Raw genomic sequence first — 23,127 nt, 5'->3', positions numbered from 1 at the left:
GAATGAATGAACCAGGCAGGGAGGCAGGGAAGGAGGAAGCCAAGAAGGCAGACAGGAAGGGAGAAACCCAGGGTCTTGGACCCCCTCCCGACCCGGGAGGACTCCATCTGGCAGCCGTGCCTCTTCCAACCCCCACTTTCCCCACTTCTTCCTCCGCCCGAAAAAACTCCCCCTCTCCCACCGTCTGAGGATCCATCATCTCTCTGACACTGGGGACACAACCGGGTGCAGTCCCGGCGTCGCGGAGGGGCGGCGCCCGGGGACCCGCCCCCCTTGCCTCCCGCCGGGGGCGCGACGCGGTGACTCCCTCTCCGGTAGCGCTGCAGCCTCCGCACCCCGGGAGGGCGTGCGCCCCTCTGCCGGCTGCTCGAGCGCTGGGCCCCCGGCCCAGCGAGTTGCCCAAGACTCTGGGTGACTCCTCCCCGAGGACCGTCCCCCTCTGGGGCGCGTCATTCTCTCCACCCCTGGGGCCGACCCCGGCAGCCTCTGGCACGCCGGCCACGCGGGGGACGAGTCTCGGCCACCTGCTCCGGCACCGGGGAACCCGGGGCGCCAGCAGCCCGCGCGTCGGTCCGTGCGCGAAGGGCCCATGGAGCTGCGGGCCAGCAACACCAGCTGCCAGAACGGTGCGTGCGGGCCGCGCTTCGCGCCTTCCCTTCGCCGCCGCTCCTTTCCTTCGCGTCCTCTCTGGCCGCGGCCCAAACCGAGGAGGGATGGATCGCGCTCTGGCCAGTCCTGGGGAGAAGCGGGGTTCCGGCCGACTTCCCCCGTCTTCGGAGCTGGTAGCTGAGAGGGGGGTTGGGAGGAAAGGGACGCGTGGGGACGGAGGCGGCGGCGGCGGGCAGCACTGACTGCAACTGGTCAACCAGAGGGGGAGGTGGGGCTCGTGGTTGTTTCTCATATACAGTTGCTTCGGATTCTACTACCTGCCCCGGTCTGCCTGTCTCCCTGGGGCAAGGGAGAGGGGCGCAGAGACGCTTCACCCCCAAACCCACACACACCTTTTAGGGAAAGGAGGGAAAGAGCAACCCAGGAAGGGATAAGAAAGACCTTTAGCTTTATGTTAAGTTCTTGCTGGGAACCGAGTGGTAGACTAGGCCCTTTACCTGCATTACTTCATTTATCCTTAACTCTAGAGGGCAGGTAGATATTATCACCTCTCTGTCTCCTTTCTGGAGAGAAAGAAACTGAAGTTCTGAAAAGCCTGATGATTTGCTCAAACTAATCCGCTGGGGGAAGTGGAATATAAAGCTAGAGCCCTTGGATCCTACAACCTGTACTCACACTACTGTGCTCCCTCTTCCCGCTATGTCTCCATTTTCCTACAGCCTCTTGCAATTGTAACTTGTCCGATAGCCCTGTTTCTCTAATTTCTCTTCTCCAGCGAGTGTTCAAAGCCAGCTCTTTGGGTGTTGGCTGGCTTTGGTCTCCTGACCAACAATGCAGTCCATTTTCAGCCTCACCTTCCCCTGGGGAAGAATATGTTCCCCAGCCCTAGCATATTCTGGAAAAGAAGCTGGAATCACTGGGCCCAGCACCCGCTTGTCTAATGAGCATCCTTCTCAGAACTGGATGTCCTTTGGCCTTCAGCCTCTCTCATTTTCTTTTTGTCCCCCTGGGAAAACTTCATTCAGCGAAGGGTGCTTCCCAAAACAGGCAAGCTCACCCCGTGGCTCCACCTCCTGGAGGTGCACCTTCAGGAGGGCAGGTGAAGGGCGTGGGGATGGGCTTGGCCTTCCTCTTGGGAGTCACCTTCCTTGGCCCACGTCCTCCCAGGCTCTGGCTCATTTCCTGAGTTCAGGGAACTCTCCAGACTAGACTGTCTGAGCTGAGGAACAGGAGCAAGAGGTCAGACCAAATTTCATTAAGGATGGAAATGGCTTCATGTCTCATCTTCTCTTGATTGTGACACAGGTGTCAGGAAGAGAGATCTCCCACTGTGAAAGACACATGGATGTCCCCTGGTGGGCTCCAGACCCAGCTCTGCCACTAGGTTTTTGTGAGACTCAAGCAAGTCCTTCCCCTTCTCTAGGCCCCAGTTTTCCCAGCTGCAAGTAAGAGGGTTAGACAGGCCATTCTGTGCCATGGAAGAAAGATCAACATTGCCCTTATTTTATTCCACCAAGATGCTGCTCTATCCTCCAGATACACCAAAGCCAGAGCTGCATGACCTTGGGCTTTGGGGCCCATCTAGTGGCTCGCCTGTAGTTCTAATTGGTATGAGGAGAAACCGGCCCAGGCTTACATCCTTGGCACAGCAGCCTGGAGCTCTGTGACCCATGGTTTGAAAAAGGCCTTTGACCACCAGAGGTCACAAACTCAGATGCCTACAGGGGCTGAGCACATAACCAGAATGACTGAAGGGAGCCAGGTATGGACTCTGAGGAATTGCAAGGTGCATTTCCTAAGGGGGAACCACTCTCAACTGCAGCCAGTTGTCGGTTGGGATGGTGTACTCAACAAGGTGAACACAGGCAGCTCAAAAGCTGAATTTTCTTGGGAAATCAGATTTTTATTAAAATTTTTTAATGTTTATTTACTTTTGAGAAACAGAGAGAGAGAGAGAGAAAGCAGGCAGGAGAGGGGCAGAGAGAGAGAGAGAGGGAGTCACAGAATCCAAAGGAGACTCCAGGTTCTGAGCTGTCAGCACAGAGCCTGACGCGGGGCTCGAACCCATGGACCGCGAGATCATGACCTGAGTGGAAGTCAGACGCTTAACTGACTGAGCCACCCAGGCACCCGGGGAAATCGGATTTTTAAATGTTAGTAATAAGTTCATATTTTAAAATAACCCTCAAGAGGCCAAAGGAAACCCCACCCCACCCTTGCTGCCTGCTCTGTGGGGTACATGTGACGGTTAAGAGCATGGTTTTGACATTACACGGACTTGGGGAACAATTTGGCTTCTCTTCTTACCACGAGTGTAGTCTTACTCAGGTTACCAAACTTATCAGGGTCCCAGTTTCTCCAGCCAAAACCCTGCACATGATCACTGTGCCATTTCTGTGGTAGGAATGTTCCTGGAAAGCCTCAGAGTAGAGGACCATGTGGGCACTGGAACTGGAGGATTATTGGCTGTGCTTCATATTGTTTCACTGAACTTAGGCAGCTTAGCTCTTCTGACTGAGGGTCTGCCCCTCACCCAAGTTTGTCCTATTGTCCTTGGTGTTTGTGCCAGAAAGGCGAGCAAGGGTTGGCCGGTTCTGGGGCATGAGGGCTGATTCAGACTCTCAGGATCTCAAGGACTTGGAAAGCAAACTGAAGAGATTCCACATGGAGTGACAGGGACACCAATGTCTCTGAGGCCTGAAGGAGGCCCAAGCCACTGACTGTCAGCACCAGAGGTCTTAAAATATGGCTTGGGAATGGGCCGTTCTAACAAACGGGATGCTTATATTAGTCATCTTCAGGCCTAGAAGGGGCTATGGACCCGCAGGCCTCACTCCCTCATGTTACCTGTCAGAAGTCTCTGCTGCGGCTGGAGGTAGGGATATGGAAGTGAAGAGGCCTCTTGGAGGAGAAAATCCCTGTGTGATCCTGAGCTATTGGAAGTCCAGAGGCTGCGAGGAGATTCCTGTGGAGGGTGGGAAGTTGGAGGCAATGATGCCTAAGAGTTTGAGAGCCTGAGAACCCTGCTGGGTATGGGGAGCATCAGTACACCTTAGGGGTTATGTGCTGGAGTTCTGGAGTCAGACAGTCTGTGTTCTTAGGCAAGGTGCCTGACCTCTCATGGCTTCCATTTCTACATCTATGAAATGGGAATTCAAAGCAGCACTTACCTGACAGATGGTTATGAAAATTGAATGAGTTCATGCAAATAAAGCCCCTAGCCTGGAGTAAGCACTTGGTGAATGTTAATTATTATTGTTAGGTTCAGGCCCATTGTGTGGGCTTTGGAAGCTGAAGTATGGGGTCTGAAAGAGCCGCCAATTCCAGTATCTTGAAAGCACCCAAGTGTACCCGGCATGACTCACTTACCATGGTCTTCCTGTCCAGGTTCCCTGATCAGCCTTTACTGCTCCTCCCAACAAGTCCTGTGCCAGATCGTCAGTGACCTCAGCCCCCAGGTGCCCAGCAATGTCACCTCTACCAGCTGGAAGGAGAGGTTCAGGCAGAGCTACGGCTTCTACATTGGTCTGGGCCTGGCCTTCTTGTCCAGCTTCCTCATCGGCAGCAGTGTCATCCTCAAGAAGAAAGGCCTTCAACGACTGGTGGCCTCGGGGGCCACACGGGCTGGTAGGGTCCTGAGGGGGAGGGTGGGCATGGGGTGCCGGGCAACTGGACCCTGGGCCAGGCCTGTGCACCTCCCTTCATAGGGGGGCCACTGTAACAGTTTGTGAGCCTGGCCTAAATGGTCACAAAAGACTCATTGTCAACTCCACCGGGAATCCAGTCCACCAGCAGGAGACGTTCCTTTAAAATCCAACATTTCTGGAGAATTTCAAGATAAGTTAATTGGGGTTACAGGTAAGGAAAAGTCTCACAGCCGAGAATCACAAACCCCAGATCTAGTCCAGTTTTATTTCTTACCAGCTAGGTCATCATAGGCAAGTCTCAACTTCCCTGCAAAATGGGCATACAAATACCTCTGCCCAGAGCATTGCCGCACACTGGTGTGCCCTATTAACTTCACACTGAAGCCGCTACAGGCTACAGAAAAATTACTGGGTCTCTGTCCACAAGGGACTTACTGTGAAAACATTCTGGAGAAAAGGAATCATGTGTAAAGGAATTCATTTATTTGCTCATGATTCACCGCAAGCCTGCTGGGTGCCAGATACCATGCTGGACATGGGGACACAGTGCCCTGTGGGACATTGAGTTGAGTGGGAGACACAGGCAAGTCAATAGGCAATCGTTCCATAGTAGGTTACTTGCTATCTGTCATGGCGAAAATACAGAATCCTTTGGGACTATTTTGGAGGAGCATGTAAAGCCCAGGCTTGGAAGGTTAGGGGAGGTTTTCTACAAAAGGTGATCTGGAAGCTGGGGCCTAAACGATGAGATGGCAAGGTGGAGGAGAAGAGAAGAAGACATGGTAATGCAGGCAGAAAGGACAGCAAGTGCAAAGGCTCAGAGGCGAGAGAGGATGAGTGACATTGGAAGCCAAAAGTAGTTCAGGATGGCTGGAGCACCGAGGGGTAAGAGACGGGGGAAGGGCCAGATCGCGAAGGGTCTTGCCAACCGGGCTACGGAGTTTGGGTGCAATTGTAAGTGACAAAGGTTTTGGGCAGGGGAGGGACATAGTTCGATTTACGATTTGAAAAAATTCCTGGTTGCTGGGTGGACGGTGGATTAGGGACAAGACTGGTGCCCAGGAGACCAGTTAGGGGAGAGGGACAGCATAACTTGGGCCTGGGAATGGAGACAGTGGTAGAGTCCCAAGAGAGCTTTCTGGGTTTGGTGTCGACTGGCTCCCAGGGGATGGTGAAAACAGAGTCGAGGCTGACTCAGCTTTCTGACTTGAGCAACTGAGGAGATGAGGGTGCTGTTTTCTGTGATAAAGAAGGCAGGAAGAGCGGGTTTATGGGAAGACGATGGTTCAAGTCTGGGCATGTTCAGTTTAGTGTTCTGTGGGACACTGTGCTTTGGAAGCAGACTCCTGGGGCTCTAATTCCAGCTCTTCAGTTCCTGGTGATGTGATCCTGGGCAAGGAAAGTGCTTTCTCTGTGCCTCAGTTTCCTCATCTGTAAAATGGGGATAAGAGCAGTTCCAACCTCTAGTATTGTTGTGAAGATAGGTAGTGTGTTTACAAAAATGCTTGGCACGAGTGTTGGTGTTACTCTTCTCTAAGTGGGACAGCCCGGCAGGCAGTTGGATATCCAGGGCTAGAGCCAGGTGCCCTCTGAAATGGAAAGCTGTGAGATGTGGGGAGGAAGTCAGGAGCAATGGTCTTTGTTGCTCTCTCCTTCACGTCCTGACAAGTGTTCAGAAGGCCAGAGACCTCCCAAAGTGCCAGGAAAAGATTGGCTTGTGCCAGGAGAAAGCAGGGTAAATATCACGGATACCATTCAGAAAGGTAGCTTCTCTGGAATCCTTTTTTCCCTCCAATCTGCTATTTCCTTATCTAATGAGATTTCAACCCTTAGCATAAAATGCTCTCAGTGCTCCTTTTATGGAAGATCCTGAGTCCTTTAGGAACCTGATGAGATCTAAAGACCTTCTTAGAAAAACAGACATTTACACAAAGCGATACACAATCTCTGGATTTTCACATAACTGTCTAAAACCCATCTATTACCATCATAACCATCATCATCATAAGTATTATTATTGAGTATTGACTATGTGCCAGGCTCTGAGTCCACCATGTGAACAAGGCAGACACAATTCCTGACTTCCTGGTGTTTCCATTTTAGTGAGAGATATGCCAGAAAATAAATACATTAATTCAATTTATAAATAAATGTCATGAAGGAGAAAAGCTGGGTGTGATGAAAGAGAATCCCAAGGAGAAATAATAGAGATAAGGGGTCACAGAGGACATCTTAGGGGAAGAAACATTCAAGCAACGTCCTGTAGAGTGAGCAAATATATGTAAGCAAATATCGTTAAGAAGACTGTTTCCAACATGGAAAAGCACATGCAAAGTTTTTAAAGCCAAAACGAGCTTGTCATTTTGGACGAACTAAAAGAAAGCCTGAGTGAGTAGATACTAGTAAGAAGAGTGGTAGGAGATGCCTTTGGAGAGGTGAACAGGGACAAAACCACAAACTGGCTTATTTAGGATTTGGGGCTTTATCCTCTGAGTATTTGGAAGCTATTGGCCTGCTGCAAGCTTGAGGGGTGACTGTATGATTTACATTCTTAAAATTCATTGGCTGCTATGAAGGCAGTGGGTTATAAAGGGATGATGAGAGTGGAATCAGATGAACATAGAGGGCTATTGCCTCAGCCCAGGCCAGAGGTGGTAGTGCCTTGGAGTTGAGTGGTGGCAGTGGAGTGGACATATGTGCGATGCTCTTTGGAGAGGGAATTAGCAGAATGGATGGAATGCAGAAGGTGGAGGAATGGGAGGGTCAAGGGTGATTCTCTGGTTTGTGGCTTAAGCAACTGGGTGCATAGAGGTGCCATTTACTGACTTTCATTTGGTAGGTGGGTGGGTGGGGAGCATTTAAAATTAAGAGTTCTATTTAAGACAGAGTTTGGGATGCCTATAGGAGATCCAAGAGATGTCAACTAAGCTATTGAACATACATCTGGGCTCCAAAGAAAGGATCAGTATACACATATGAAATAAGGATGCCTGCATAAAGATGGTATTTAAAACTTGGGGAATGGATAAGTTCACCCAGAAGCAAGCCCAGAGGACTAACCAGCTAACATATATTGAATCCTTCAAGACTGGGGAGTGAAGGTAGAGATAGGAAAGGTGCCTGAAAGAGCATGGCCAAGCTAACTTTGTGTCCATTCCTTTCTACAGTGGACGGAGGGTATGGCTACCTGAAGGATGCCATGTGGTGGGCTGGATTTCTCACCAGTAAGTGGGTTCTTTCTTACTAACAACAGTGACCCTTTGATGGCAGAGGCGGAGATGAAAGGAGGGGCGGAGGGGGGCCTTTCTGTCTCCATTGTGCCAAGTGTGAATCTGAGACCCAGATTCCCAAGGGGAACCTCTTGACCATCTCTGCAGGTTGAACATTTTACCTGTATTTCATATCTCTTTCTCAGCCCAAAGTCAGTCCTTCATCCATGAAACATTTAAGCCCAGAGAGGTTTGTAGAGAGCTGGTAATGATAAAGATGTCTTTTCTCAACTTCCCTTGAAACATAGAGAGTTATCACTCCTGGTTGGAGTCTCTTGGATCTCTACATGGGAGGCTGGGGCTCCTCAGCCAATTTTCTCATTCCACAGGCCGTGTGTTGGCTCACTTTAGAATATGGCTGGTCTGCCACTTGCAGTTTGCCCAGATTTGCACATTCACACATTTCCTCCGCTTTCCACCCACCCTCTCTGGCTTTCAAACCCTAATTCTTTTGAATGGAAAATTACCCAGCTTTCCATTTATAAGTCAGGTTTTGACCCTAGTCATAGCCAGGGCTATAACATTCATCATCTACTTTCAAAGGGCAGACCCAGGTCATTCTCTACCAGCAGAGACAGAAAGGGCACTTTCAGGAGTCTGCAAACTAGAAACTCAAATGCAGAGAACTAGGCCCTTTGGGAATGTCAGACTTTCTAACCACCTGCCTGTCAATCTACGAGAGATGGCCTCATGACCAACTGGTACCTGGAGAACCAATAATTAAATGTTTCTTTATTTGATAAATTAACATTTTCTAGAACTCACCTCATATATACAGATGAAACATCAACAGTCCCTGAGATACATTTAGCCGTGCCTGGACTAGAAGCCAAGAGACCTCAAGAACAAGAAAGCATCCTTCCACAAACATGTCCTGTGACCTTGGACTCTGGGCCTAGCTTGCCCATCTAAAATGGAAGGATTTGATCAGGATAGTCTGGGCCTGACCTTCTGATCAGATTGGCCATGGGGAGAGCATAAGGATCAAGACATTAAGGAATGATGGTCTGGGATCCTGTGAATGGTTGACCACTGAATGAAGCTGTCTCTGCCCAGGTTAAGTTGGGCTGGAGATGATGCATTGAAGCCACACTACCCTGTTTTCTCCCTTCATTTCCTAGTGGCTGCTGGAGAGGTTGCCAACTTCGGGGCCTACGCATTTGCTCCTGCGACAGTTGTCACGCCTCTGGGAGCACTGAGTGTCCTCATAAGGTTATTGTCACCTCTTGCTGTCTCTGCCTCCTTCCTATTTTCAGTTTGTTGAGGTCTGGAACTGTCTAGTGGGGTCAACTGCCACTTGCAGTCAGGGACGTGGGTCGATATTAGCTCCCAGAAAGAGGCACTGTGCTGTTCAGAGCTCCTGATCTGTAGATTGTTTGCTGCTGGTTGCTCTAGCCTCTCCTCTAACGATGGGGCAATAGAAGGGCAGGCCAAACCCAGATCAGCTGGAAGGGCTCCCACTGCCACCAAGCTGACTGTCTCATGTCAATGCTTTCGTGCCCCAGTAGGAGCAGCATACAAGTTAAAAAGCATGAGCTCTGTATTAGCTGTCCCTGAGTTCTGACCTTAGCTCTGCCTAATGTAGTAACTACATTACCATGGGCAAGTCATTTAACTTCTCTAAGCCTCAATTTCCCTGTCTGCTCAGTGGGGATGCTAATACTACCTACCTGAAGGCATTGCTTCAAGGACTAAATGAGATGATGCACAGAAAGCACATAGTGCAGGGGCGCCTGGCTGGCTCAGCGTCCAACTGCGGCTCAGGTCACAATCTCACGGTGTGTGGGTTTGAGCCCCGCGTCGAGTCAGGCTGTGTGGTGACAGCTCAGAGCCTGGCGCCTGATTCAGATTCTGTGTCTCCATCTCTCTCTGCCCCTCCCCAGCCGTGCTCTGTCTCTCAAAAATAAATGTTACAAAGAAAAAAAGAAAGAAAGAAAGAGCATAGTACAGAACTGGCAGTGAAGAATCACCATAGCCAACACATATGAGGGCTTACTATGTGCTAAATGTTCTAAATGTTTCCCATGTATTAACTCATTTAATCCTCACAGCCTCCCTACTAACTAGAAAGTAGAAGACACCTGAAGCCAAGACAGGTTAAGCAACTTGGTCAAGATCAGCCAGGTCCTAAGGGGCTAGGCCAGGATTCCCACCCAAGCAGTCTGATTTCAAAGACCACGTGCTCAAGCCACTAAGCTGTGTTGCCTGACAGACATCCAATAGTTTTTAAAATAACTGATACTAAGTATGTGTGCTTCACATTGCCTCATTCCTCCTGAACTATAAGCACAGTTCCTCTGTGGGGGTCTTGGAGCCCCATTTGAAGCTGGCTGTGATTATTGGCTTAACCTGGGAGCCCTGGTAAATGCCAGCCGACCACACCCAGCACCCATAGTTTCCTGTTTTGTTTTACCATCTTGATGACAATTTTGTAACGTTTACACAATCAAAAACAAACAGAACCGTGACTCACATTGTACAGTTGGCTGATGTAGTTGTGATGCTTCTATTGTGTATCTGATTAACTTACAAATTCCTACTCCCAGGAAGTTGGGGTAGGAGGGGAATACTCCATCGCGTGACGTCTGCCTGTGCTAATGCCACCAGACTCTCTTGAACACACATTCCGGGTAAAATGTTATGGGTAGTTTTAAAGGAGAGACAAAAGACATTCAAAGGAGCTTGGACATTAATCTCCCCTCTCTTCATATCTTTAACTAGGATTTGGGGGGGAGGAATTCATTCCTAGATCAGCCACTGATTTTTACCCCAAGTTAATGTTACCTTTGTAAGGAAATAGAAACCTACCATGAGATCATACCTGTCTTACCCCATTTCCCTCCCTTCTTCCCTCACCTCTGCCATCTGAGGATGTGAGGGGAATGAAAATCACATCACCAAGGAATAGCAAGGAACTGGAGGTGTTTTACCCACTTCAGGGAAGTCACAAGAATTCTCTTCAATGAAGTATAGAGGAAAAACCATAGGCTTTATAATTAGACAGAAATTCAGCTAAAATCCTGGCCTTGCTACTTACCAGTTGCATGACCTTGCCAAGTTATTTTAATTTCTATAAGACTCAGTTTCTTGTCTATAAAATGGGGATAATATATTTTACTTCTCAAAGAGTTGTGAGATGTGAGTGAGATATAATAAGTAGAAAGTTCCTAGCCTAATACTTAGTACATATTATATATGCCCAAGACACAGTGCCTCTAATTGTCATTGTGGTTGTTTATGTTGGCATATACAAACGGAAGAAGGAATAGATTTGTTCCGTATAGCTCATGGAATAGAAATAGGGCAATGAGTAGAAATTACCATATTTTTTTTCAACATTTATTTATTTTTGGGACAGAGAGAGACAGAGCATGAACGGGCGAGGGGCAGAGAGAGAGGGAGACACAGAATCGGAAACAGGCTCCAGGCTCTGAGCCATCAGCCCAGAGCCCGACGCGGGGCTCGAACTCACGGACCGCGAGATCGTGACCTGGCTGAAGTCGGGCGCTTAACCGACTGCGCCACCCAGGCGCCCCTCCGAAATTACCATATTTTTGACAATTAGAATGAACCTACAGTAGATCCATTTGCCTTGTGCAGGGGCGAGCTGCTTGCCACCAGTGGTTTACAAGCCATGTCTGAAAGCAGTCTGTAATGTTAAGAGAAGATGTGCTCATTGGTAGGAAGTTAGACAAGAGTGCTTTGAAGGACTTTTCCGACTCTTGTGTTTGGGGATCTTTTAGTCTCTAAAATGAAAGAACTCCACACATACGTCGATTCCTCCAGCACACGCCATAAGCCTCCCCTAAATAAGTTTCTATTTCAAATGTTTTTTTGGAGGAGATCAGTGAGCCTTGATCTGTTCTCCATGAGCGCTTGCTCAGGCCCCATTTTCCTTCAGGACACTGGGACAAGTATGGCTTCTAATCTCTGTCTCCCACTTCCATGTGCAGTGCTGTCCTGTCCTCATACTTCCTGGGAGAGAGTCTGAATCTGCTGGGGAAGCTGGGCTGTGTGATCTGTGTGGCCGGCAGCACAGTGATGGTGATACACGCCCCCGAGGAAGAGAAGGTCTCCACCGTCATTGAGATGGCTGCCAAGATGAAAGACACAGGTAGGCTCCGAGCCCCCGTGAGTGGGAAGGTCTGGCTGCGTGCTGACCGTGCCAGGTGCTGCCACCTGGAGGAGAGGGAAGCTAAAGAAAGGAAGTTGGGGGGCTGGTCCTAGGGTTAGCTCACAGGCTTCCCAGCCTGATGTGTATTGATGCCATTTATCATGTGTTTATTATGTGCCGGGCATGGTTCTAAATATTTTCCGTGCATTGTCTTAGTATGTTCAGGCTGCTGTAACAGAATGTCATGGACTGGGTGGCTTATAAACAACGGAGATCTATTTCTCACAGTTCTGGAGGCTGGAAAATCCAAGATCAAAGCCCTGGTAGATTTTGATTCATAAATGGCCATCTTCTCTCTGTGCCCTTACATGGTGGAAGGAGTGAAGGATCTCTCTGGGGTCTCTTTTATAGGGACACTAATCCCATTTATGAAAGTGCCACCCTCATGACCTAATCACCTCCCAAAGGCCCCATGTCCAAATACCATCACACTGGGAATTAGGTTTCAACATAGGAACTTGGGGGGGCATAGTCTTGTAGCATGTATTATCTTATTAAATCCCACCAAAAAAGCTCTATGAGAAAGGTCCCATTCTTTTAACTTATTATTTTATTTTATTTTATTTTATTTTATTTTAGAGAGAGAAAGAGACCAAGAGCAGGGGAAAGGGGCAGAGGGAGGGAGAGAGAGAGAGAGAGAGAGCAAATCCCAAGCAGGCTCCATGCTTAGCATGGAGCCCATCATGGTGCTTGATCCCACGACCCTGGGATCATGACCTGAGCCAAAATCAAGAGTCAATACTCAACTGACTGAGCCACCCAGGTACCCCGAGAAAGGTCCTATTCTTAGCCCTGTTTTACAAATGAGGAAATGGAGGTCTTGCGGTTTAGTTAGTAACTTGTCCAAATTATTCAAAAGTTGTGTCATGGGACTGGAACCCTACTGTGTTACATCCCATCACCATGGATAGGGGCTCTCTAGATACTAATTGCATCCTCCGTAGCTCAGATTATCTATCTCTTCCCCTCCTGAAGGGTACATCGTGTTTGCTGTGCTTCTGCTGGTGTTCTGCCTCATCCTCATCTTCGTCATCGCCCCACGCTATGGACAAAGGAACATCCTCGTTTACATCATCATCTGCTCTGTGATTGGGTCCTTCTCCGTGTCTGCCGTCAAGGGTCTGGGCATCACCATTAAGAACTTCTTCCAGGGGATGCCAGTTGTGAGGCATCCCCTCCCCTACATCCTGTCCCTCATCCTGGCACTTTCTCTCAGCACTCAGGTCAACTTCCTGAACAGGGCACTGGACATTTTTAATACTTCCCTGGTGTTCCCCATCTACTATGTGTTCTTCACAACGGTGGTGGTTACCTCCTCCGTCATCCTCTTCAAGGAATGGTACAGCATGTCTGTAGTGGACATTGTGGGCACCCTCTCTGGCTTTGTCACCATCATTCTGGGTGTGTTCATGCTTCATGCTTTCAAAGACCTGGACATCAGCCAGACCAGCTTGCCCCACATGCACAAAAACCCAACCCCATCTCCCACCCCTGAGCCCACTGTCATTAGACTAGAAGACAAGAATGTCCTTGTAGACAATATAGAACTCTCCAGCACCCCATCACCAGAAGAGAAGCCCAGAGTATTTATAATCCATTCTTAAAGTGTGGAATACGAGAGTGAGAAGATGAGCACTACAGTACAGCCTGACTTCTCAATTCCAGAGCCACCTGGTTATTTTCAGAACAACTGTTACCGATAGGCTCTCTTTTCTTGAGATGTTCATTTATACCTCATCATTGTTTCCAGAAGGAAAATCCCTACCCAGTGAGCGGTGGTTGCAGAACTTCATGGAAACAGCCTCAGTGACCAAATACCCTACTTGATGTTGGTGCCAGCAGGTCCCCTGGACCTCCCTTCCCACTTGTTTCCTCAGTGCCATCTCTGTGTTGTTGGGAAGAAGATAGAATTTGACCCGTTGAATGTAGCACAGGCCAAGAACTTCCCTGAGATGCCTGTCGTCAGGAAATACTTAGCACTGGTTCTCCTGAGACTGAATCCCATTCCTCAGCCCAAGGACAAAGTGCAGCTGGCTCCTGGAGGCCCCGAGAGCAATTCGTCACACCTCCCTTCCAGAGCTGACAACTAATGTGAGACGTCTTGCTGCTTTTGCTACTTCCTCTTCGGAGACAACAGCATGACCTCAGCTGACCTTCTTACTGTGAAAACCACCTGATGTCTCAGGGAACATTTCCACCAGCCCCATTCCCGGAGCACTCCAGCCGGGAGGTCAGCATCTTCACTTCCGTCCACTCTACCCCCATCCCTGCCCCTTCCGTCTCCCTCTCTGTCCTAAGGAGTTGTCACTGAGACATTCAGGCAATTACCTTAGAACTCAAAAAACAAAATGACAAGGACAATGATCCTCTACAGCCAAGCTCTGCTGGCCCAACCCAGTGTTTCATTTTGCCTCCCTCTAGAAAGAGAACAGCATTTGCACTGCTCTTAAAAGTAGTCTGGCTGTCAAAATAGCATTTGGCAGAATGCACTTTCCTTTTCCTCAAGGAGTAAACCAAAATATGATTTGGGGAGATGGGGAGAATTAGGAGCAATGTCAGAATTTGGCAGAAAGCGGCCACAGGCCCTCTAGAAACCAGGGATGACTTTTGTGTTTATTCTGGTGCCCAAGAACCCAGGTGAAAAGGGCTCTGGGTACTTTCTGGGCTATAGCCTTAGAGGCTTGAGCAGTGGGATCAGCTTTGAACTTCCGTGACCAAGTGGGGTGTAGGCTTGGCATGGGTGTTTTCTGGCTGTTGATCAGATGGCCACAAAGTCCTCAATGCCATTGATGAGCTACCCACCTTGGGAAGCAGCAGGTCATGGCTGCTCCAACACCATCTACTTTGGGGACTGCCTTTGGTCCCCTCACATTTGGCCAGACGCATTTAAAAAACAAGAGCAGCTGGAGAGAGGGAGAGAGATAATTCCCTTCCTGTCTTCTTTCTAGCTGCAAGAGTGTGGGAGTTGGTAGAAGGGCCATTGAAGGGGAAGAGAGCCAGTATATCTATAAAGAGGGAAGGCTTGATCCTCAGCCCCCAAGTGGGTGCAGAGCCTCCCCTGTATAACCCCGTACCTGTGTCCTGCGTTGATGTCCCATGCCCTAAGCACAGCCAAGCCCGGCCCAGACTCTTGCTGGCCTTGAAGCTCTAAAGGCTCGGCTGACCAATACACTAGCTTCCTGCACCTCCAGCCTCAAATCTCCAGTTTTCAATGAATGTGGATTTCTGTCTGTAACTAAAATCAGTGCAACATGTTGGATCTTGAGAGAGGCAGTAATCTAAGGGCCCTAAGAGCATGGTTTACAGGGTCAAGAAAAAAGACCTCTGGGTATGTTTACTTTATACTTGTGTCTTTGCCTTCATCGGACACAGAACAATTAAATTGGTTTGTCTAATGCTGGGGGGCTGGTCTCTGATCTCTGGAGGGTTGTGACTGCCAAGTAAGTCCCTACAGTAACTTTCACAGGCACACTCTCACTACAGTGGGAAAGGCTGTTTGGGGAATAGTCGGTTGAAAATATTCATCCCTTGTTAATACCTGAGCCCATACTGGGAGCCAGGCATAGTATGAACAGCTTTATGTGGATTCTTTAAGTCCTCACAAATCCCCCAGGTAGATTTTTTTTTAACTTTTAATGTTTATTTATTTTTGAGAGAGAGAGAGCATGAACAAAGAGGGGCAGAGAGAGAGGAGGAGACCCAGAATCTGAAGCACACTCCAGGCCCTGCGCTGTTAGCATGGAGCCCAATGTGGGGCTCGAACCCATGAACCGTGAGATCATGACCTGAGCCGAAATCAGACGCTTTGCTGACTGAGCCACCCAGGCGCCCCATGGTAGATATGTTTTTAAGCCCTATTTTTGAGGAAAGTGTCTCAGGGAGGTTATGTAATCGCCCAAGGTCACACAGCCAGGAAGAGTCCAAGTTGATATCTGGCTCTGGGTCTATAGTCTTACCCACCAGGCAATGCGTCTCTCCGAAGCACTAAACTAAGTCTGGCACTACTTTGCTCATTCCTTTTCCTGTGATCCATGCTGCTTCCCCTGTCTGGGTATAAGCCTCATGGGATCTGGTCTTTATTTGCTGCTTGTTTTCAATGCCGAACACATAGTTGGCACTCATAAAAATCATCTGTTGAATAAAGGAGCAATACTGTTCCTTTGCCCAAACTGTCTTGGGAGCCAACTCTCAATCCAGAGCAGATATAAATAAAACCCTGGCATGTTCAGCAGGGCAACTCAAAAACTGATGTAGTCAGCAGTCTCTGAGCACTTAGCCCAGGCTAGGCACAGGTGGGTGCTTTCACACGGAGCACTTCGCGTATGATCACACTTTTGAGGTATGTATTACTCCCGCCATGTAGCAAAAAAAGGCCCCGGGTTCTGGAATTTATCCATTTCCACACATCTAGTAAGCAGCAGAGCTGGGATTTGAACCAGGTCTGTCCAACCAGGCTTTGCGTATTGCATTGCTGATCAATCTATGACTATCAACCCAGAGATCGGCTGGCAGAGTAGACACAGTGGGTAGTTTAGATGATGGATGTTAAACAGGCAGGGGTGTTTGGGTGGGGGCTGATTTCATGAGGAAGCATTTCAGTAGTCAAAGCATTTGATATCCTCAGGCAGTCTCAAAATCCTGAGAAGTTAGAAAAATATCAGATACCAAAGACCTCCCAGGGCTTTTGTGAAGATTAAATGAGGTAATGTACAGAAAGACAGTAACATACAATGCCTAGCATAATTTAAGTACTCAGTAAATGTTACCTCCTAGCATGGTTATTATGATTCTCTCTTAGAGAACCTCAAAACCAAGGCAGGGATCAAATGAGAGAATAAGGGTGGGATCTTTCTGCGGACTCAGGGGCACTAATGGATGGCAGTTGTTATCACATAGGGCTCTGGAATCAGAAAGCATACTCAACCCTAGCCTTGGCTCTGCACCTGCCCACCCAGCCCAACAGACCTTGAACAAGACTCTCCCCATTTGGAAGTGTGTGTTACCTAGCAATAAGATGAGGAGGCTGACCAAGGGTCCTCGCTGTCTCCAAGCACAATAGTGTAGCCTGAGGAGAAACACAGCAGACGATCCCAGGATCATTCTTTCGTGCCTCTAGTGACCCCAAACCTAATTAAACTAGACTAGCCTGTGTCCAGGTACAAAGGTAAGCAGCCCTTCTCAACTGGTCATGGGAAAACCCTTTGCTGTGGCTTTGGGTCTTTCATTGTGGCCTCACAGATGGACTGGTTGTCTCTGTGGGAACTCTTCTGAGGAGTCCTCATGAGATGGACCCTATCCAGGCTGAGCAGTGGGAGATTAACACCAACAAAAAAGAACTGCCAAACCAGACAACATTTCGAATGACAATTTATTTTAATTAAATACAAACAAGGGGGGAAAAAGGCACCATGGCCCATTCAAGTATTTTGCATAGATGTACAAATATTGTAAACAATTAATAGGTGGACAAGAGAGAAGAGGATCTGTTTTCCGTGAACAATCTCCAAATAAAAAGAAAATTCACATGCCCTAGATCCCAGACACAGACGTACACACAGCGGATGGTGTGAGAGGATGCGCAGAAGGGTGGCTCTGGGGACACTGGCTTGGATTCTGCAGAACCCCTCTTAGCAAGCTTCCCTAGGGATGGGGCACCTTTCCAGTTGGTGTTCCCTTGGCTTTCTTGGGTAGCCAGCAGAGCTGTTATATACACATTTAACACAATCCTGACTTTAGAGCTGGCCCCCCATTTAAATCACACAAGTCTTCCATACCCTTTGCCAAAAAAGAACAAATTTGGACATAGGTAAGGGGAGGTTTTATTCAAAAGGATTATGGCAAGAGACAGCAAGGAGCTACTGCAGTATGGAGAAGGGGCTCTCACAATACTATAGGATCTGCAGGCATCTCAGAGCTGGGGCAGAAAAGGGTTTTTACAGGGAGAAGTAAACAACGCTAAAAACAACCGACAGCAAGTCGGCTCCTGGGTAAAACTCCCACTGAGACAGGCGGATGGGGATGCTAGCTTCCTTGCGGTCCCTTGAGGTTTACTTTTCAGAGATGGCTCCCAGGTTCTTAAGAAAAACATTTACAGGGCTGTAAAACTGGCAGGTTAAGTTAGCTTTTAAAAAGATTTCCATACAGCTCCATCTGAACAAAGGACTGGTTAACTCCACCAGCTTTAGCTAGGCTCGTCTCCCCACCAGACTCTGAACTTGGGCCCACCCTCAGCCTGAGCCAACCTACGGCCCTTCTGTAGCAGCCCCCCACAAGGAGTCTGAGTGCAAGGATGCTCCAACTGCAGTTCTTTCCAGTCACATCCACTCCATCCTATCAAATAAAAGGCCCCTTTATGAGCTTTGAGATACTTGCAGATCTTACAAGAGCTCACTTGAGCATTCCCCCCACTGCCAGCACCCTGCCCCGAATGCAAGTTCCCTTTCCTTGTCTTGCAGTAATCCTTTCAAATAAAATCCCTTTTAACCTAAGGCCATATTTGTTTTTATTTGTCACCTCAAAGCAGCACAGGGGCACAGGAAGGAAAAGGGAGCACGCAGTGGTCAGTCTCACTCTTGGGCAGCCTGCTCAGCCTGCCAATACGGTGACTCCCAGTCCCTGGACACAGCCAGAAGTGAAACAGTAAATAGAACCGGCCACCAAAAGTCTCCATCAAATATAAAAAATTCGACCTTCTTCCAGTTCACAGTACAATTTTATGGGATAGAGGTGGTATTAAAATAACGGAAAACAAAAACATAAAAAAAAGAAAACACAACCCAGGACTCTTTCTGGTATGGCTCCAGGGAGAGTGGATTTCAGGTTCAAAAGGCTCATGCAGCCACAATGGCTGTGGCATTTTCACTTCAGAGCCTTCGACCTCCTGGTATGTGGGAAAAAAGCTAGACATACCACAGGAACGTCTGTGAAGCATGCAGGTGGGCATAAGGGTGACTTTTTTTTTTTTTTTTTGCGCCAGGGTGTTTTCACCTTTACTTTTCTGGGACCCAACCTTGAGGCCTGGGGCATTTGGAGTAGCACAATTACATGGAAGGCTGTCCCCTGACCTAATCAGGCAGCAAGGAAGGTGGAAACTGGCTATGGGGATCAACCAGGGCCCTTGTCTGGGAGACAGACGCATGAATATCAGACTACCTGAGGGAAAGGAAACTCATTTTCCTGAGATCTTTCTAAATCTACCTCATGTGTGTCCCCAGGGGTACATTCGAAATCTCCCACTTGTCTAAAACCCGAGAACACATATCGAGCACCTGTTGTGTGCAGAGAACTGTAAGGGGGCCCTGGGTTGGTGGCTGGGGAGTAAAAGCTCAAGCTTCTTCCTTGTATTGAGGTTTTCAAGCGTGAACAACGGCTCACTGCAGGAGGTGGGGACAGCACAGCACCCTTCTGGGGGTGGAGACCGCCACCAGAGAACATCTCCAGTGACAAGTTGTCCAATTTAGCAGAGCACCACAAAGCCTTCCTTTCCTGCTCTGGGGAGGGCAGTACCCAATGCAGTGGCATTTTCCCAGCTGCTCCGAGTTCTTTCTAAAAAAGTCAGATAAAGGCAGTGACCAGAAGAAAGAACACGAGGAAGTGGATGATAAAAAGCCTGGTGGCTCCAGCTCTGACTGTTCCATCAAGACTGCTGACTGCTACTTCTCTACAGATCTCTAGGGACAGGTCAGCTCTTTGCTCAGAGGGCAACAACCGTCACTCCAATCAGTAACCAGACCTAGGGACAGGCTGGGGTTCTGCCCCCTTTGCTGCCCTCCCTGAGGACCTTACTTAGATTTCCACCAGGGAGTAGAGGGTAAGACACCCTCACTCTGCTGAGGTCACAAAACCCAATGGGAAAAAAAAGCTTCGACCCCCACAGCCATGGCCTGAGTGTCCTCTGGTCAAGAGCCGTGAGAACCACATAGGAAATCCAGTGGCCAACCCTTGCAGCAGGACCCTCACTTGTAACTCACAAGCACCATGTCTCTGGGAGGCTGGGACTGCTGAAGACCCACTCACCGCAGCACCACTCCTTAGGTAGATCTGAGTGGGGAAGGAGAAATTTCTGAAGGGAGAAATCAAAAGCGCCGGGCACTTATTAAGACAAGGAAACAAAAGGCAACCAAGAATGATCCCGAGGTGAGAGCCACAACCTTTGGCATTGGCTCAGAGGAGGCCCAAGCCTGGTGCTCCCTCTGCTGTCTATACTGCCCACAAATAGTACCTGTTGGAGTCAGGGCGACCCGTGTGAATAAGGGGAGGTGGGGGTTTAGAGGGGTGGGAGGGGAGCAGACTTCACTTGCTCACATGTGGCCACAGAGCCAGGAGTGGTGGCCTCGACCAGGCCCTGGACAGGGCCACGGTGGAGGCTGGCCTGACCCCTCTCAATCTCAGAGCTAAAAGGGATGAGTAACTGCCCAGCCTCCGTCAAGCCTGGGACCTTCAAGAGAGATAGAAGAAATGGAAAGCTCTCATGTATTCCCTCCACCACAGGATGTGGATGAATGGCTTCTCCAAGCCAAGTCGTGGGCTGAAGGGCCGAACAGGACTTTTCCCAGCTGGGCCTGTATGGTCATACAGCCCAGACCATCCCCACTGGCACCTCTGAGGTGACAGGTCAAGCCAAGGGAGGTTGGAGGAGAAGCTTCCATTTGTCTTCATCTGCGTTCTCTCCTCCCTTCCCTGGGGCAGTATATTGCACAAAACAACATTTTGATGCCACTGGACAGTAGTCTCTCTGGGCCTCCCAGGAAGCCAAGGAGGCACTGAGTCAAGAAGGAGATTTTTGGAGATGCGGTGGTTCTGGGAGGAAGGAAAGAGGGGAGGAGGAGCTTGGAGGTGGCCAGACATGCTTTTTCCAGGTTCCATGGCCACGGATCCTTTGGGATGAGGTGGGGTTCAGAGTCCTCAAGGAAAGGCAGAAACCCCTTTAGAGGGGTTAGATCTTCGGGCCAATCATCCCCCCAGCCCTCTGTGATCTGTATTCAGGAAACTGTGGAAACAAAGAAAGGGGAGGGAGAGAGAGATCAGCTAAATGTTGAACAATGGGGTCAACGGGATCTGTCCTCTTGCTTTTGACAGGTCAGGAGGATAGACCGTCAGCTAGGAATGGTTTCCCGTAGAAATGTGTCACCGTGCCTGTGCGTCCAGACTATCAACCCTCCAGTGAGAGGTGAGGTGGTGCCCCCAACCTGAGCTGCAGTTCAGTTTACACATTTCCCAGGCCTGGTGGGAACAGAGGGCAGTCGGCCAGCTTCCTTGCCTCCTCCCCTCTGCCCCAACTTCCAGGACTGGCAGCCTGAGAACATGTCAGCCCCAGGGGAGAGGGAAGAAGATGGGCCATTTGTAAATAGCCTTTCACTAGCCAGCAGTGTATATAAACTAACTGCCTTGACCTTCACAGCAGCCTGATGGGGCAGACTACTGCTGCTTCTTATTGCCTCTTTCCAGAGAAGGAAGCTGAGACTCAAGAATGATTTGCTCAGGGCTATTCGGCTGGCCAGTTGCAGATCCAGGTTTGAAGGCACCACAGTTCAGACTCCTAAGCATCACCTTTCATATGAAAGAAAAAAAACTCTAACCCTAATTTAACGGATAGTCATGCAGGCACCAGGAAACACTAAGGTTTGGTCCTTGGCTTTTGCTCTGGAAATTCATCCCTGCAAAAAGGAGCATGAATTGGTCTGTTTTCTCAACCACATTCTTGCCTCTTGGAGCCCTCTGACTCCAGCTTATACCTTGAGGGTTTCCACAGACTCACCTTTGGGACAGGTGCTGCCAGAGGCCGGGACTGAAGAGGGGTAGTGGCAGTGGGCCGCAGCATGGAGGCGCCACCTGGCCTGGGGAGGCTCTTACGGCCTGGCACAGGGTTAGCCGGCAGTGCCTTCTGCGGCGGCCGCGGCCGAGAAACATCCTGGGGAGAAAGTCACAAGTCTTACTCAAAGGCCGGAGGGGCCTGTTTGAAAGAAAATGCTCCCGATATATTACAGATCAAAATCAGTTGAGAAAAAAAGGATATACTTTATGGTCTTATTTTTTAAAATATTAAACCTTTCATTTTCTTAAAACAGTTTTGTAAAGTGGAAGTATAATATACATACAAAAATGTGAATCATAAATATACAACTAGATGAATAATCACAAAGTGAGCACACTTTTATAATCCCTACCCGGGGCATGAAATAGAAGATTAACAGCCCCAGAAGCATCTACAGGCCCCTCCCAGGCACTGCACTCCCCTCCTGCCTAAAGGTAGCCCAAAGGGAATCCTTGTAAATGGTAAAGTGGATCATGTCACCATGCCCCCACCACTGCCCCCTTCCCATGGAATGCAGAGCAAAGCCTTGACCAAAGCCTGTGGCACAGTCTGGCCCCTCCTGAGTCTCTAGCCTCATCTAACTCCTCAGGCCCCAGAGCCATGACCTTGATGCTCCTTTCTTCTGCGGGACTCTCTGCCATCATAAAACCTCCTATCAGCAGGTCCTTGGACCAGGAAAACTCTCTCCTCTCTCAACCCTCACAGTCTGCCAACTCCTGCTCATCCTTCAGCTCTCACTTCAAATGTCACCTCCTCAGGGAAACTTTCCTAGATTTCTTAGAGTAGATCAACTCTTGCTGTAATTCCTTCTGAGCACCCTGGACCTCTCCTTTATAGCATTGATCACCACTGTAACTACACATGTTTGAGTCTCTTCCCTAGCAGAATATGGGCCCTGGGAGGCACGGATGGCATCTGTTTTGCCCACCAGGGCCTGGTATAGATTAGAAGCTCCTAAATATTTGTAGGGCATAGAGGAGGTTACAAAGTTTCACCACTACCTCTCGAAGGGTGGTCCCTAGAGACCTCCAGGGTGATTACCTAGCTAGGAATGGTGCGGCTGAGATCTGGACTGCGAATGTCCCCAAGACAAGATGATGTTCCCCTCAGCTCGGGGGATCCCAAGGCCTAAGCCAGGACCTGGCACACAGGGTGGTGAAGGGTTTGGAGTCAGACCCGGGTTTGAAGCCTGGCTCTTCCACTTACAAATTCATATGTTGCAGCCGTAAGCCCCAGGACCTCAGAATGTGACTATATTTGGAAACGGGAACTTTAAAGAGGCAATTAAGTTAAAATGAAGCTGTTAGTATGGGACCTAATCCAATCTGACTGGTGTCCTTGTGAGAAGAGGAAATTTGGACACAGAGACATTGGGGCCCAAAGGAAGGACCAATAGAGGGCATGGGAGAAGGGGGTCATCTGCAGACCAGAAACAACCAACCCTACAGACCACCGATCTTGGGATTTCTAGCCTCCAGAACTGTGGGAAAATAACTTTCTGCTGTTTAAGCCCTTGCTCAAGGGGTCAGTGGGACTCAGGGTCTCTCCAGCTGACGAATGCACTTGCCGCTTCTGCTCGTCATTTCTGACCTCTTGCTCTTCTCCCTTCTTCCC

At 49.1% G+C, this 23,127-nt stretch overlaps 2 protein-coding genes across 3 annotated transcripts in view; one reads left to right on the top strand and one right to left on the bottom strand.

Annotated features, from left to right (window-relative positions):
• The first annotated feature begins 326 nt into the window (after positions 1-326).
• On the top strand, positions 327-15,096 carry NIPAL4 (NIPA like domain containing 4). 2 transcript variants are annotated; one of them, XM_027077818.2, is made up of 6 exons: positions 329-626; positions 3,997-4,236; positions 7,424-7,480; positions 8,647-8,737; positions 11,479-11,639; positions 12,675-15,096. In XM_027077818.2, exons 1-6 carry the CDS (start codon positions 590-592, stop codon positions 13,301-13,303), a joined length of 1,215 nt encoding a protein of 404 aa, XP_026933619.1. In that variant the 5' UTR covers positions 329-589; the 3' UTR covers positions 13,304-15,096. The 2 variants fall into 2 exon arrangements, with proteins under 2 accessions (XP_053055622.1, XP_026933619.1); XM_053199647.1 differs by lacking the exon at positions 3,997-4,236 and having other exon boundaries at positions 327-626.
• Positions 15,097-17,049: 1,953 nt separating this feature from the next.
• Positions 17,050-23,127, bottom strand: part of ADAM19 (ADAM metallopeptidase domain 19) — an 80,821-nt gene continuing 74,743 nt past the window's right edge. The window contains exons 22-23 of the mRNA XM_027077829.2: positions 21,457-21,609; positions 17,050-20,688 (exon numbers count right to left, since the gene is read on the bottom strand). Coding sequence (XP_026933630.1) covers positions 20,635-20,688; positions 21,457-21,609 — 207 coding nt within the window. The 3' untranslated portion in view covers positions 17,050-20,634. The remainder of the gene's footprint in view (positions 20,689-21,456; positions 21,610-23,127) is intronic.

The sequence above is a fragment of the Acinonyx jubatus genome, chromosome A1 (assembly GCF_027475565.1).
Source record: "Acinonyx jubatus isolate Ajub_Pintada_27869175 chromosome A1, VMU_Ajub_asm_v1.0, whole genome shotgun sequence".
NCBI classification, from domain to species: Eukaryota; Metazoa; Chordata; class Mammalia; order Carnivora; family Felidae; genus Acinonyx; species Acinonyx jubatus.
This window is presented reverse-complemented; position numbering and strand designations above follow the sequence as displayed.

Coding starts and splice junctions, on each gene's coding strand:
- NIPAL4 (XM_027077818.2), top strand. CDS start 590: ATGGAGCTGCGGGCCAGCAACACCAGCTGCCAGAACG. Junction 627..3,996: donor CAACACCAGCTGCCAGAACG/GTGCGTGCGGGC, acceptor CTTCCTGTCCAG/GTTCCCTGATCAGCCTTTAC. Junction 7,481..8,646: donor GTGGGCTGGATTTCTCACCA/GTAAGTGGGTTC, acceptor TTCATTTCCTAG/TGGCTGCTGGAGAGGTTGCC.